Genomic DNA, 16,579 nt, shown 5'->3' with positions numbered 1-16,579 from the left:
TAACTGCCCCCTACAAGTTGGCTCCAGGAGGGTTTCCTAGTTAATGGTACATCACCCAATTCATGCCCAACTGTGGCCAAAGAGCTAGACTCAATAACCTGAGTTTGTCAGGCCTAAAAGAAAAAGAAAAGTTTAATATTACTTATGCCCTGCATGCCCCTTTCACCCTTTGATGTCTGGACAGAGCACCTACTGTATGGGAACCTTAAAAATTTGTTTTAAAAATACTTGCAGGTCACTTTTGAAAAGAGATGAATTAGCTTAGTTCTTTTTAGCTATAAAAAGGGTCACCTTCAAGTACAGAGCTGTCACTTCAGAAATGTGGCAGTGTGTGCATCCCTCCATAGAACCCTACATTGTGGATAACATGGAATTATTCCATCCCAACTTGGGGCTGTGCATCTGGATTTGCACCCAGCCACGTAGCCAGGAGGGAACAGGGGGAGCGATCCAAAAAAAAGCGCCACCCGCTCCAGCGCTTTTACTGAGCCAGCAGCGCGCCGGCGGCCGGCCCTCACTTGCTCTGGGTGTCTTCGGCAGTACTGAAGGTCCTGCCGCCTAAGACCTGGAGTGGGTGGCGCCTTTTTTTTTGGATCGCTCCCCCTGTTCCCTCAACAGGGGAAAATTTAAAAGGTGCCAAGACTTTGACAAGGCGCCACTTGTGCTCAGTGGGGGAGTGACCACTGCCCCACTCCCCCCCAGCTATGCAACTGTTTGCACCTCTGGGAAGTATATTCCCGTAGCTACGTTTGAAGATTTAAAAGTTTGGTTTTCTACCAAAGAAGTAAATTTCAGCAATGTTTATGCTCAAAAATGATTCTGAGGTCAAAAGTAGCTTGAAAACAGTCATCCCTCAACTTCAAAAGAGAACCTAAAGCAGGACCATATAGTAGCAAATTACTTTATTAGTACACAAGACAAGTTCCTTTTAAATACATCATATCTCAAATGGATATAAAAAGAATATAAAGATAAAAAAGCTCCTGTAAAACCATTCAACGCTGTCAAAAATATGGAGGGGACCTCTGTAGAAGCTCTGTAGGACATTACAGTGGAGTGGAAGCTTGCAGGGATAGGGATCTTGGGAAAAAATGTTTTTGATGATGTGTATATCTCAACCCAGTTAATGGGGTGTTCAGTATATACTGATGAAGTAGACAAATTACCTAAAATAAGTGCATCAATATTTAATTTTCAAAGATAACTGAGCTAGAAAGATTAAAAAAATTAAAATCAGAGGATATTTAAAAACAAGTATAAGATACTGCACATACAAATCATTACCTAAAATATTTTATCTTTAACATCAGAGCTAAGGTAGAAAAAAAATATTTAAACTTCTGTATTCTTATTATACAAACAGTCTGTAAACATCAACATACTATCTGGGCTCTCACAGCTATTTCTAAGTAAGAGTGTCTTCCCCTTTATGTCCAACCTCAGAAATAATTTGGAGGATCCTCACTATTGCTATTGATTTTACATGGAAGGTGCTCAGATACTACAGTGATGGGTGGCAGTGTAAGACTAGGATAGATACATTGTTGCGTGGGGTCATCCAACTACTAATAAAACATCCTTCCTACAGAACAAGTTTTGCATCAAGATTCAAGGCTCAGTCTGTCCAGGAGAAACCAGTTCCACAGTCATGAGTTCTTTCACTAAGAAGGCAGAGTATCCAGCTCTTGTGCTAGGTATACCCTGGACTCAATCAAAGTGTCTCTGATAACTGTGGGGCCCAAAGAGAAAGGTTTTTGAGACAGCTGGGTCACAAGCCAGCCAATGCTTTGTAGAGGACTAGAACCTTGAAACAGACTTTATGTTGAATAGGTAACTACTGTAATGTATAAAGCACTGGTATGATGTGGTATGAAGGGCCAGTGCTGCTCAGCAGATCAGCTGCAAAGTGTTGTGCCAGCTGCAGCTTCCAGGTGACTTTTTGTTTATCCCAGATATAGTGCGTTACAATAATTTAGCATGAACATGACAAAGTCATGGATCACTGTGGTTAGGTCTCATTCAGTAAGGTCTGAGACCGTTTCCTGATCAGCTATAAACAGAAGAGGTTTCTAGCTACTCATGCTATCTCGGAGTCTACACTCCAAGTTTGCACATAACCTTGATAAAAGGGATATAAAATACTAAACGGTTAGATCGTTAACCCCCAGCATGGCCCTCCAACCCCAGCCCCTGGGCCAGCCCTCCAACCCCATCCCCAGCTGTACTGCCGGAGCAGCCCCTGCCGCCCAGGCTGGCTGGCCAGAGCAGCCCCTCTCCCTTTAATCGGTTAACCTATTAAACGACATAATTGTAATAATTTAAATTGTTAACTTTTTAAATGGATAATTACATCCCTACTTGATAATTGAAGAGAGGAGGAAGAAAATACCTTCATTTGAGGTTCCAGTCATAGTTTTTGCTTATTCTTGAAAATATTTTACTCTTAACCAACATCACCTCTGTTTTGCCTAAAATAAGCCCAAGGCAGATGCTTTTCACTCATGTTCCAGGTTGTTTCTGATTTGTCTCTTCTCTTCTAAGATTCCCCATAACAGGCTTTTCTCTTCAAGAAGTCATGAATGCTATCATTTCTTAAGTTGCACATTTTGATTCATGGCTGGCAAGGAACACCTACATGTAACAGCGAAGTACAATGGATAGACCAGCTAGGTAGGACTCCTAAAGAAAAATATATTATTCTGCACAAATGCTACCTCTCCAGAGCCTGAAATTTTTCTTCTAAGCTGGGTTTCTTTTTCAGAAATGCAATTAATTGCTGCTTTGTAGTAAACATGTGTGTCTTTTAATTACTTTTAAAATCACATTTCACCAAGTAGCATCAATAATTTAATTCACAATTATAAATGCAGTACAAAAGCTACACTCAAAGTTCTACTCTTCTGATTTTCACAAACATAGCAGAAAAAAAGTAGAATTTGTCATCTCATTGAAAACCTACCAGTTTACAGAATAAAAGGTCATCAATAAAGCTTAAAAAGATATGAATTTGTTCTATGTAATGCTCAACCATCAGGTTCAATACTTACCCTCAGTGTGTGATGTTCTTGTGCTAGTAATGCTGTGACTTCCTCCTGCAAGGTAATGATCTCTAGAAATTGCCCCCACAGAGCCATCAGAAGAGAGCAAAGCTGTGCAAGATTCATGTTTATAAGTTCTGCCAGTTCATCAGGATTTTCCATTTTCTGAAGTCAGGAAAAAATATTCTTACTAAATCTATAAATGCTTGTTTATAGATGATGCCTTCACATGAACACAAAAACAATGAAATAAACTCAGTTTCATATGGTAAAATATTTACCCTTACAACAATTCTACAAAAAGAGAACTCTTAAATTAAAGCTTTTTTGTCCAAACATCAAAAACAACTGGTTTCATTTAAAATTACATTACTAACAGAACACTTTTTGTGTGGTTCCAGATATTATCCTAGAAAGTCTTTTAGAATCAGGTCACATCATCTTAAATTACAATGAGAACTTGACTCGTATCAACTGTAATTTTAAAATGAAGGCCAGGTTGTAACCACTGTACTTGGTAGAGTTCTAAACTACAGTGTGAAGTACAAAAACTGGGAATCAGGAATTAGAAACATGACACTAACAAAAATTGTATCACAGCCAATGATGGGTGTTGCGGGAATAAAACTGAGACACTGATGCTATCATACAACTAGTTTAAAACAAGTCATCTCCCCTCCAGAACTGACCCCACTGATTATGACTGTGTGATACTTGTATTTTTAATTCAGTTTGCTTCCTCAGGGCCCACTCTCACATGGTGTTAATGACCTCACAGAACCAGGCCCTCTCAAAAGAAAGATACATAGGAAATTAGTCTTTCCTTCTTCATAGTTTACTGGATCCCTAGGACATTCTCTTGTAGCATGGTTCCATTACAGTTAAATGTAATTTGAGTGCTACGGACAGTGTCTTTGGTTAGTATTCCCTGAAATAAGGGATTTTAATATTCAACTACTATGTATATTTTAACACTAATCTAAAATGATCTCAAAAATACAGCACCATACATTAAAATTGCTATTGGACCAGCTGCATGTTCTTTAAGCCCTACTATAAACATATAAATGGCAGGCGAAGTGGTAAGAGAAGGTAATCAAGGTGAGAAATTATCAAGGTATTGAGGCAAACGTTTTAGCAGCTGAGTTAGTAAAGAAAGAGCTGATTTTGGTCATGTTATAGAGAAAGAAGAAACAGGAATTACATGTAGTGTGATAATGCACAAGTCCTCCCTTCTTCAGTTCCTTCCCACTATTTGTTGCTCTCATTTGACATTCTGTCTGAACTTTAGGCTGCATGAACTTCAGGGCCTAGCCCAATCTGAAGGAGGGGGAGGAGCAGGGGCAGGTAAATGCAGCTTCCATCTATCTTGTCCTAGTATTTTACCTAAATCTCCTTTGCTGCAGATTAAGCCCAATACTTCTTGTCGTACATTTAGCAGACATGGAGAACAACTGATCACAGTCATCTTTATAACAACCCTTAATATATTTGAAGACTTATCACGTCCTCTCAGTCTTCTTTCCTCCAGAATAAATATGCGCAGGTTTTTTTTTTTTTAAAACCTTTCTTCAGAGTTCTGTTTTTTTCTAAATTCCTTATCATTTTCTTGCTTTCCTCTGGACTCTCCAATTTTTCCACATCCTTCCTAAAGTGTGGTGCCCAGAACTGGATACAATACTCCAGCTGAGACCTCAGCAGCGCCAAGCAGAGCTGGACAAGTACCTCCCATGTCTTACATACGACAATCCTTTTAATACACCCCAGAATGCTGTCACATTGTTGATTCATTTAATTTGTGATGTACTATAACCCCCCAATCCTTTTCAGAAGTACTGCCACCTAACCAGTTATTTCCCATTTTGTGTTTGTGCATTTGATTTTTCCTTTCTAAACGTAGACTCATAGACTTTAAGGTCAGAAGGGACCATTATGATAATCTAGTCTGACCTCCTGCACAACGCAGGCCACAGAATCTCACCCACCCACTCCTGTAACAAACCCTCGACCTATGTCTAAGCTACTGAAGTCCTCAACTCATGGTTTAAAGACTTAAAGATGCAGAGAATCCTCCAGCAAGTGACCCGTGCCCCACGCTGCAGAGGAAGGAGAAAACCCACCCAGGGCCTCTGCCAATCTGCCCTGGAGGAAAATTCCTTCCCGACCACAAATATGGCGATCAGCTAAACCTGAGCATGTGGGCAAGACTCACCAGCCAGACACCCAGGAAAGAATTCTCCGTAGTAACTCAGATCCCACTCTATCTAGCGTCCCATCACAGGCCATTGGGCATATTTACCGCTAATAGTCAAAGATCAATTAATTTCCAAAATTAGGCTATCCAATCATACCATCCCCTCCATAAACTCATCAAGCTTAGTCTTGAAGCCAGATATGTCTTTCGCCTCCACTTCTCCCCCTGGAAGGCTGTTCCAGAACTTCACTCCTCTGATGGTTAGAAACCTTCGTCTAACTTCAAGTCTAAACTTCCTGATGGCCAGTTTATATCCATTTGTTCTTGTGTCCACACTGGTACTGAGCTTAAATAATTCTTCTCCCTTCCTGGTATTTATCCCTCTGATATATTTATAGAGAGCAATCATATCTCCCCTCAGCCTTCTTTTGGTTAGGCTAAACAAGCCAAGCTCTTTGAGTCTCCTTTCATAAGACAGGTTTTCCATTCCCCGGATCATCCTAGTAGCCCTTTTCTGTACCTGTTCCAGTTTGCATTCATCTTTCTTAAACATGGGAGACCAGAACTGCACACAATATTCCAGATGAGGTCTCACCAGTGCCTTGTATAACAATACTAACACCTCCTTATCTCTACTGGAAATACCTCACATCCCAAGACCGCATTAGCTTTTTTCACAGCCATATCACACTGGCGACTCATTGTCATCCTGTGATCAACCAATACTCCGAGGTCCTTCTCCTCCTCTGTTACTTTCAAGTGATGTGTCACAAGTTTATAACAAAAATTCTTGTTATTAATCCTTAAATGCAGGACCTTGCACTTTTCACTATTAAATTTCATCCTATTACTATTACTCCAGTTTACAAGGTCATCCAGATCTTCCTGTATGATATCCCAGTCCCTCTCTGTATTGGCAATACCTCCCAGCTTTGTGTCATCCGCAAGCTTCATTAGCACATTCCCGCTTTTTGTGCCAAGGTCAGTAATAAAAAGATTAAATAAGATTCGTCCCAAAACAAATCTCTGAGGAACTCCACTAGTAACCTCCTTCCAGCCTGACAGTTCACCTTTCAGTATGACCCGTTGTAGTCTCCCCTTTAACCAGTTCCTTATCCACCTGTCAATTTTCATATTGATCCCCATCTTTTCCAATTTAGCTAGTAATTCCCCATGTGGAACCATATCAAATACCTTACTGAAATGAAGGTAAATTAGATCCACTGTGTTTCCTTTGGCTAAAAAATCTGTTACCTTCTCAAAGAAGGAGATCAGGTTGGTTTGACATGATCTATCTTTTGTAAAACCATGTTGTATTTTGTCCCAATTACCATTAACCTCAATGTCCTTAACTACTTTCTCCTTCAAAATTTTTTCCAAGACCTTGCATACTACAGATGTCAAACTAACAGGCCTGTAGTTACCCGAATCACCTTTTTTTCCCTTTCTTAAAAATAGGAACTATGGTAGCAATTCTCCAGTCATACGGTACGACCCCTGAGTTTATAGATAAATTAAAAATTCTTACTAATGGGCTTGCAATTTCAGTGCCAATTCCTCTAATATTCTTGGATGAAGATTATCTGGGCCCCCCGATTTAGTCCAATTAAGCTGTTTGAGTTTCGCTTCTACCTCAAATATGGTAATGTCTACCTCCATATCCTCATTCCCATTTGTCATGCTACCATTATCCCTAAGATCCTCTTTAGTCTTATTAAAGACTGAGGCAAAGTATTTGTTTAGATATTGGGCCATGCTTAAATTATCCTTGACCTCCACTCCATCCTCAGTATTTAGCAGTCCCACTTCTTCTTTCTTTGTTTTCTTCTTATTTATATGGCTATAGAACCTTTTACTATTCGTTTTAATTCCCTTTGCAAGGTCCAACTCGACATGGCTTTTGGCCTGTCTCACTTTATCCCTACAAGTTCTGACCTCAATAAGGTAGCTTTCCTTGCTGATCCCTCCCATTTTCCACTCCTTGTAGGCTTTCTGCTTTTTCTTAATCACCTGTCTGAGATGCTTGCTCATCCAGCTTGGTCTACAACTCCTGCCTATGAGTTTTTTCCCCTTTCTTGGGATGCAGGTTTCTGATAGTTTCTGCAACCTTGACTTGAAGTAATTCCAGGCCTCCCCCATCTTTAGATCCACAAATTCTTCAGTCCAATCTACTTCCCCAACTAATTTCCTTAATTTTTTAAATTTAGCCCTTTTGAAATCAAAACGCCTCATCACAGACCTATTTTTGTTTATCCTTCCATTTAGTTTGAACTGAATTAACTCATGATCGCTTGAACCAAGGTTGTCCCCTACAACCATTACTTCTATGAGGTCCTCACTGCTCACCAAAACCAAATCTAAAATGGCATCCCCTCTTGTTGGTTCAGCAACTACTTGGTGAAGGAATCCATCAACTATCGCATCCAGGAAAATCCGAGCCCTATTATTATTACTAGCACTTGTCCTCCAGTCTATATCTGGGAAGTTAAAGTCTCCCATGATCACACAATTCCAATTAGTATTTACTTCATTAAAAACGTTAAAGAGGTCTCTATCCATATCCAAATCGGATCCCGGCAGTCTATAGTACACCCCAAGCACTATCCCAGGGGAGGCTATAGTAGCTTTCTTCCCCAATGTATTTTTGCCCAGACAGACTGTGTCTTATCCATTCCGTCACTTCTTATTTCTTTACAGTCTACCCCATCACTGATATACAATGCTACTCCACCACCTTTGCCTTTATTTCTCTTTCCTAAACAGCATATACCCTTCAATACCTGTACTCCAGTCATGACGACTATTCCACCATGTTTCTGTTATCCCTACAATATCTGGTTTCACTTCCTGCACCAATAGCTCTAGTTCCTCCATTCTGTTACCTAGGCTCCTCTCATTGGTGTACAAACATCTTAATTTTTGCTGTTTGGATTCTCTCACATTCTTTATCCAATTAGGCACAGACATTCTACCATCAGTATCACCTATTAGACTAGTATCTACACTACCCTTCCTCCTTATGTCCATTCTCCTACCCAGGGCTGTATCCTTTCTTACTTCGTTTTCTTCCCTCTCAATGTTAAAATCCGGCATGGAGATTACCTGGACATCTCCCAACCATCTCCCCCAAATTCACAGTTTAAAGTTCTCAATCAGTTGTGCCAGCCTCCATCCTAAAACTCTATTTCCCTCCCTACTCAGGTGAAGTCCATCCCGAGAGAACAGTCCTCTGTCCATGAATGCTTCCCAGTGGCCATACATCCCAAAGTCCTCCTTATAGCACCACTGCCAGAGCCATCTGTTGATCATCATCGCCTTGTGCTTTGTACTCCTCTTCACTGAATTTCAGACCAATTCTCCAATTTGTCTTGGTCCTTTTGAATTCTAATCCTGTCTTCCAAAGTCCTTGCAACCTCTCCCAGTTTGGTGTCATCTGCAGATTTTATAAGCATACTCTCCACTACATTATTCAACTCATTAATGAAAATACTGAATAGTACTGGACCCAGAACTGACCGCTGTCGGACCTTACCAGATACATCCTCCACATCTGACAGTAAACCATGGATAAGTACCTTAAGTATGGTTTTTCCACCAGCTGTGCACCCACCTTACAGTAATTTTGTTTAGACCAGTGGTGCTCAACCTCATACTACTGTACCCTTTTCAGGAGTCTGAAGCCTGAGCCCTGCTTCCCGGGACTGAAGTATGTAACTTAGCTTCACGGGTCCCCCTGTGGTGTGGGGCCCAAGGCAATAGCCCTGCTGCTGCCCCCTAATGCTGGCCCTTCACTGCCACCCCACTAAATCTGTCACGCAACCCCTTAGGGGTCATGACGCTCACGCTGAGAAACACTGATCTAAATGAGTTGATATACTCTCTGGAAGACCTCTGCGTAATGCCAGGGGTTTGGGTATCCCTGGTTGAGAACCACTGGTTTAGACCACACTTCACTAGTTTGCTTATTAGAATGTCATGTCAGGACTCTGCCAAAAGCCTTACTAAAATCAAGATATATCACACCTACTGCTCCCCCCTCCCCCATACATGAGGCCTGTAACCCTGACAAAGAAGCAAATTAGGTTGGTTTGGCATGATTTGTTCTTGACAAATCCATGCCGTCTAGTCTTTATAACCCTTTTATCCTCCAGGTGTTTACAAATGGTTTATTTAATAATTTGTTCCAGTATCTTTCAAGATATTAAAGTTAGGCTGACTGCTCTGTAAATCCCCAAGTCCTCTTTTTTCCCCTTTTTAAAAGACATTCTATGTTTGCCCATCTCCAGTCCTTTGGGACCTCACCCATCCTCCATGAGTTCTCTAAGATAATTGTTAACAGTTCCAATATTCCTGCAGCTAGTTCCTTAAGCACCTTAAAATGCATTTCATCAGGCTCTGCCAACTTGAATGCATTTAACTTCTCTAAATAGTCTAACTTGTTCTTTTCCTGTTTTGTCTTCCATTCCTTCCACTTTGTTGTTAATATTAATTGTGTTCAGCATACAGGTGGCTGGAATCTGGTCTTGTGTGGTGTGTTTGTGGGGAGGGTGTAAGTGTAAAATATCCAGCATGCTTTTGAAGGCTTAAAGAGTAAATAATTCAAAGTAAAAAACTTCACAGAGATTTTAATTCTGAGAGATTGAAAATATTGGTATTTTCAACAGTCAGAAAAAAAGAAATAGGAGGAAAAAATATAAAGCTCCATTTTGGAAAAGATTAGTTTAAGATGACAGTGGGACAAGCCAAAAGGAGATATCTTAGACATATTTGGAGACACAAGACTGGAGTGAAAAGACAAAGGACAGAGATTTAGTAATCATCTAGGTGAGGATGAGAGAAGAGATGGGGAACAGAGACATAACCTCTAAGTGATACCAATGGATAAGAGAACAGGGGAAAGGAAAGGATAAGACACCGCTGAAGAAGATTACATGGTGATCACAGTGATGCAGGGGAAACCAGAAGAATGCAGAGGTGAGGAAGCTGTGAGAGGATCTAAGGAAGAGAGGTGTGATCAGCTATGCCCAAAGAAGGAAAGAGATAAAGAAGACTACATAAATGTAAGAAGTTTTCAGTCTGTGAAGCAATGTTGGCCTGTGAAACACTTCCTAGTGGTCCACGGAGAGCTGGCTAGTCACATGGTGCTGACTTTCCTTGTTTCCAGCTTTCACATCATATTAAATACAGGAAATGATTTATTTTTAGCTAATGTTTCTTTTCCACCTAAGCTATACTGCTGTATGTAACTGCCTTAGCAATATTATGCTATTGAGAATGAAAGGGAAAGTGGACTGCATATTCCTGAATAACAGGGGAGATGGACCACACTAAGAAAATATTTGTGAACTCCTGCTTTAAGCTTTAGGAAAGGGAATATAAAGGCATACTGGAAACTGTGTGTGTATTAGTAAAATAAGGAAAGTTGAGTGAATGAAAGAAGTAGTGAGGGAGACTGGGAGGCTGGGCCAATTGTGGGATAGTAGAAAGAAAACATCAGAACCTGGGAAGGAGGTAAAGTAGAAGAAGAGAAGGCTGTTGAAAGAAAATCTTGGTTTTTTTTTTTTTATTTTCTCAGATTCTAGGCAGAGAAGGATTAGAAAGAGAAGACGACAGTTTAAAAGGGAGTAGAATGTAAAGAAGATTTGGTAGAGTTTAGCAGTGAAGAGAGAAGGAGAAATATCAAAATTAAGATTGACTCAGTAATCTTTTGCATTTGAGACATCACTAGAAACCATATCTCTCAGCGTGCCACAATCCATAATTGGGATAAAGCATCTCTTGGAATGAGCAACGAACAACCCAGAAAATAATTACCCAAAATCAATAATTTCTCTCTGCAGCAATCTATGAAATACTGATAGAAAATACTTTGCTTTTAACTTATTTTACATTTATTATGAATAAAAGACAAAAAGTACCTTTACTTCTTCACACAGTTCTGTAAGGCGAGCTTCTACATCTATGTTCTCTATGGAAAGATTAGGGTGCATATGCATGAAATTATATTTTACCAAATTCAGACCCATATTTTCCAACTTGTAGAACAAATCAACTTCCCTCATAAAGCAATTTAACAAAAAAGACTCAAAGAAAGCTTGATGTCATTTAAAGTATTACCATTAACTTGAAAACTAGTACATTTCAAAATCTGAGCTATAACGTTTCAACTAATATTAAGACCTTGAGTCTCTATGTTATTTTTTCATTTTATTTTATAATTACATTTGCCTATTTTTTAAAAAAATCTCTCCTGTAGCTGTTTGGAAAACAATGAGAAATGAGTAACTGACAATACTGAAGGAACAGGGACACATGGTATGCTGACAAATACACAAAGAAAACCTTCTGATAAAGAGAGGAAAAAAATTCCTTTAATCTCAGTAACCTTAGATATTACCTATAACAATTTAAAGCAAAATATTTTCATATAGAAGTGTGATTTTTTAATTGATGATATCTCTTTAAAGTAAAGCAGCATAATAGAATGGAATTGACATTTGTATCTTTGTGATTTGAAATGATTTAAATCAAGACTACGGTCATGATGATGCAATTAGATCAATGTGGCTGGACCCCTTCACAGCCTCACTCACTTCAACAGGACTCATCCTCATGGATCGGATTGCAGGATCAGGGCCTAAGGGTTGATTATATGATGTACATTCCTTATTTCAGGTAACAAACACATAGGCCTCAATCCACTTCTAAATGTGAAAAACTAAGCACATAAGTAATCCTGTTGAAGTTAGCGGGATAGCTTGCATGCCTAATACTCACACGTGTAAGTGTTTTTTGGAGCTCTTCCACACTTATAAACAATTATTTTCTGAACTTTATAAACTGTTCATTTTTCTCAACTAGAGAAAACTTCCGGACTAAAATACTTTCATATCAATAGACAATTTTAGATTAATAAAAACATTAATTTATTCTTTTAAGAAGTCTGTGTAAACACTGTTTTGTATGTACATAAGCATTTGTATTTGATTGTACATCTACCGTACATATAATTTGTATATGTATTTATATACTTGATACTGTAAAAATAAACATTTTGCATAAAATTTTCTAAAGCACCTAAATGACCTAAGAGCCTAAGTCTAACTAGAAAAGGGGCTTGAACACTCTTAAAATTTTTATTCTTTAAAACTGTTCTTTTAAATATCTGCCAAAGTAAAGTTATCAGAAATACTGCAGCTCTGAAATAAGTAACAATTAGAACTATTTTGTCTATGCATTTGGAATGGCAGCATTTTTGTTTTGAAAGAGTTTAGAGCATAGTAGTAGAATCTGATCATGTGCAGGGCTGAGAATGGGGCACAACCTATTTACATAAAAAAGCGGGTAGCAAGTGAATGCCAAGATCACTTACAAAACAATTGCATATCTCTCACCTACTCAAAAAGAATCTGTTTTTAAAGAAGAGTTCTCTCAGATGAAATACCTTGTCAAGTAAGTTGGCCACTGAAGTTACCATTTTTGTTACCTTAATTCAAATTATTCAGGGAATACATATTTGTTCAAAAAGAACTACTCTTTCTTTATCATTTCAAGTTGTCAATATTGTGAAATCGCACATGACGGCAGCTTGAAATAAGATCACAAAATGTGGATGACTTATTTATAAACATATGGCACATAAGAATTTCCAAAAAGTAGAAATATTTACTCACACTGTTTAGTAAGAATGAATTTAGTGGTGAAATTAACAGGACTGTTTGCAGAGTAAGGGCCAGATCTTACAAAGATTTATGCACAAGTCTCATATCATGAACTCTCAGATCTGGTCTACACTGGTGGCGGGGGGGTGGGCGGGTGGTGTCGATTTAAGTTACACAACTTCAGCTACATGAATAATGTGGCTGAAGTTGACGTACTTGGATCTACTCACCGCGGTGTCTTCACTGCGGTGAGTCGACAGCTGACGCTCCCCCGTCGACTCCACCTGCGCCTCTCGCTCTGGTGGAGTACCGGAGTCGACAGGAGAGCGCTCAGCGATCGATTTATCGCGTCTAGACTAGACACAATATATCGACCCCTGTTGGATCGATCGCTGCCCGTTGATCTTGTGGGTAATGTAGACAAGCCCTCAGTAGTCTCACTGATTTATATTGCCAGGAGATAATTTATTTCCTCAGTTCCTTGATTTTTATGATATTGTAGGTATCTCAAAAAATGGAATACCAGATAACTACCCTAGACAAATCTGTATACAAACAGTAATTTACGGAACATTCTGCCATCTTACCTCAGGCTCCATGAATAAGGATGGCAGAATATACCTCAAAATTAATGTTTGTGTTCAATTTGTATGGTTAATTCCATTTTTGAAACATTGCAATATCATAAAAATGAAGGACAAGTGCGGAAATACATTTTCTCGTGGAAACATGAGTTAACACTAAACCTCCTGTTATAAAAAAATTAGGATATACTTAATACTTATAGAATGACAAACATTTACTTAATTTATATTAATGGATTTCTTATAATGATTTGGGTAAAATATATTTAAATTACATATTTTCAAAAAAGTTTGAAAGTAACACCAAATGACCTAATCTACATAACTAAAAGCCTATTTCGTTTTGAGAAATCAAGCTTTCAATTTGTAGTAATGCAAGTTGTCAGAAACTAGTAAAAATAGCAATTAAAAACAATTACATACACTCCTATAATCAAAATAGCTGATAAAGATAATTATCCCCTTCTCCCAACAGCTTAAATGAAAATTTGTCATCTGAGATACATTTTCAGTTGTGTGTGGGACCATGCAAATTCAAAAGGAGTACTTGTGGCACCTTAGAGACTAACCAATTTATTTGAGCATGAGCTTTCGTGAGCTACAGCTCACTTCATCGCCGATGAAGTGAGCTGTAGCTCACGAAAGCTCATGCTCAAATAAATTGGTTAGTCTCTAAGGTGCCACAAGTACTCCTTTTCTTTTTGCGAATACAGACTAACACGGCTGTTACTCTGAAACCATGCAAATTCAGTTACTTGTGAAAAAAATTACATGGCTTATTCAACCATCATCATGCTGAAGGTTTACCGTGCATGTCAACTGCAACCCCAAACTGATTTTACATCCCAGTTATAATACTTTGAGGAACAAGTTGAAAGATGAAACTGAAACTGTAATACTATAATTAACTGAATATAACTAACTTCAATCATACCACCTTATAAAGTAAAATATTCTGTATCAGTAATGTTCATCCAGCAATGATTTGATATGATTTTGCTGGCTCTTTGGTTAAAAAAACAGTGAAAAATTCCAGACAAAACAGAGTCATACTTGGTCTATGCTAGGCCTACTAGAAGTCTCTGCACTGCCATGCAATAGACCTGCGACTGATTTGTGGACCAGTTTCTCTCTCCCCACCTCTGAGCTGGAGTGTGCTACAATATCATCCTCCCCTGGCCAATTATGGAAAAGTGCTGACAATCTCCAAAGAGAGAACAGCTGCAATTTAAGCCTTGAGAACTGGTTGGTTTAGAAATAAGAGAAAACAAGTTGGGAGGCTCTAGCAGAGACATGGAAGATTCCCCAGGAAGAAAATACATTCTTCTTTATCATTTAGAAATCTGAAGTTGTACCAATTAATGAAGCTAAATGAAATTCTTGTTTTCTCCAGTTATTTGATTTCAAATCAGCTGAAGCCACTTAACTATTCAATCACTTCTATTTTATTAAACAGAAAGAAACTAAACTGAGTATCAATAGTGGTAGCTCATTCCACTGACATACAGTGTTAGATTTATCCTAGTCACTGTTCTCACTGGAGTTCCACACATTTGCATCAGGGTTGAATATGGTCCTTAGTTTTTTTTGCTCCACTTTAAACCTGAAACAAAAATACTCTGCACTAATAATAAAAATCTAAGGGATTATATCACCTGCTTTAAAAACATACCTAGATAGGCGTCTCTCTGGGTTCGTGGATATTTTCTTCTGAGAAGGCGTTCATAAAGGACCTGCATGCTGGCCTTGGCTAGTTATAAGGATTGCACACAGATGACTAGTTACTACACTCTTTTTTTTTTTTTTTTTCAATCTGTGCATATTTGCCTTAAAGTTAGTAAGAAAGTTTATTGCTAGCCTAGAAATTAGTGCAATTGGAATAGAACATTAAAGCATATAATTTTAGTAAAGTTTCTAGACTAGGTGTTACTCATGATGTACATTAAGGCTGTTTTTGAAATTTCCTAATGTCTGTTTTGAATTTTAAAAACGAACATTGATCAAATGCTAACAATTAAGTTTATTTATAAAGTCCAACAGTATTTTGCATATACTGTTGCAAATTCAATTTGTTTAAAAAAAAATATAGATCAACACTTTTAAATGAATAAAAATGTACATCATAGAATTAAGTGAACAAAAGAAACAAAATTAAAGCAAGATAAAGACATTTTATTTAAAACAAAGGGTAACAATACTTTTTATGAGATTTAAAAAGGATTTGGGATTTTTTCCCAAAAAAGCCTATTTGAATCTCAGCTATAAAATATACTTTACCGTGTAAAAACTCAAGATAAATAGTAACAACAAATGGCAAAAATAAAACATGTAATATAGAATGTGAAAATCTAGTGTGCAGGGTTTTTTTGTTTATTTTTACAGAAGTGCAGTTGTCTCTGATTATTGCTAGTTTTTAAAGAAAACTGTCCTTGTTCTTAGCTATCAGTATTGGTTATTTTCCAGAAGCAAAAGTGAATAATGTTAGAAATGTTAGTATCTGTATAAACAGCTTTAGTCACTGTTGTCATATAAACAGTCCAGATCTAAGCATATACAACATAACAGAAATAACAAAAAAAAAATCACAGATAAGAAAAAAGGATATGAGCATACTAAACTGTAAAGATTGAGAAAAAAATTAAAATATAGAAAATGTTATCAATAAATGTACAGTATATATAGAAGATGAGTCAATTTTCAAAGCACTAAATATATTATTTTTGATTATTTTGGTTCAAACTTGCAGAATCTCAAGGTAAATTAAAAAGAAAAGGAGGACTTGTGGCACCTTAGGGACTAACAAATTTATTTGAGCATAAGTTTTCGTGAGCTACAGCTCACTTCATCAGAATGCATCCAATGAAGTGAGCTGTAGCTCACGAAAGCTTATGCTCAAATAAATTTGTTAGTCTCTAAGGTGCCACAAGTCCTCCTTTTCTTTTTGTGGATACAGACTAACACAGCTGCTACTCTAAAAGGTAAATTAAGATTCTGAAAGTAAGTATGAGCCCAACCCACTTAAGACTAGGGGAATCTTTCCACTGACTTCAAAGGGACTTGGATGATACTATACAGTTGTATTATTCAAATCCCGGTTTCTAT

General features: G+C 38.0%; 1 protein-coding gene across 5 annotated transcripts in view; it reads right to left on the bottom strand.

Moving 5' to 3' along the window:
• The window catches only part of FAM135A (family with sequence similarity 135 member A), a 140,304-nt gene that overhangs the window by 49,705 nt on the left and 74,020 nt on the right, over positions 1–16,579 (bottom strand). For 4 of the 5 annotated variants that reach the window (XR_014711101.1, XM_084624751.1, XM_084624753.1 and 1 more), the window contains exons 10-12: positions 15,150–15,227; positions 11,151–11,200; positions 3,048–3,203 (exon numbers count right to left, since the gene is read on the bottom strand). Coding sequence is in view for 4 of the 5 variants with exons in the window: in XM_084624751.1 (XP_084480877.1) it covers positions 3,048–3,203; positions 11,151–11,200; positions 15,150–15,227 (284 nt within the window). In the remaining variant the exon portion in view is untranslated. The remainder of the gene's footprint in view (positions 1–3,047; positions 3,204–11,150; positions 11,201–15,149; positions 15,228–16,579) is intronic. The other variant, XM_084624752.1, reaches the window with a different exon arrangement.

The sequence above is a fragment of the Lepidochelys olivacea genome, assembly GCF_965140295.1.
Source record: "Lepidochelys olivacea isolate rLepOli2 genome assembly, chromosome: 3".
In the NCBI taxonomy this organism is placed as follows: Eukaryota; Metazoa; Chordata; order Testudines; family Cheloniidae; genus Lepidochelys; species Lepidochelys olivacea.
Note: the sequence above shows the minus strand (reverse complement) of the source record. Positions and strands in the feature narration are given on the sequence as shown.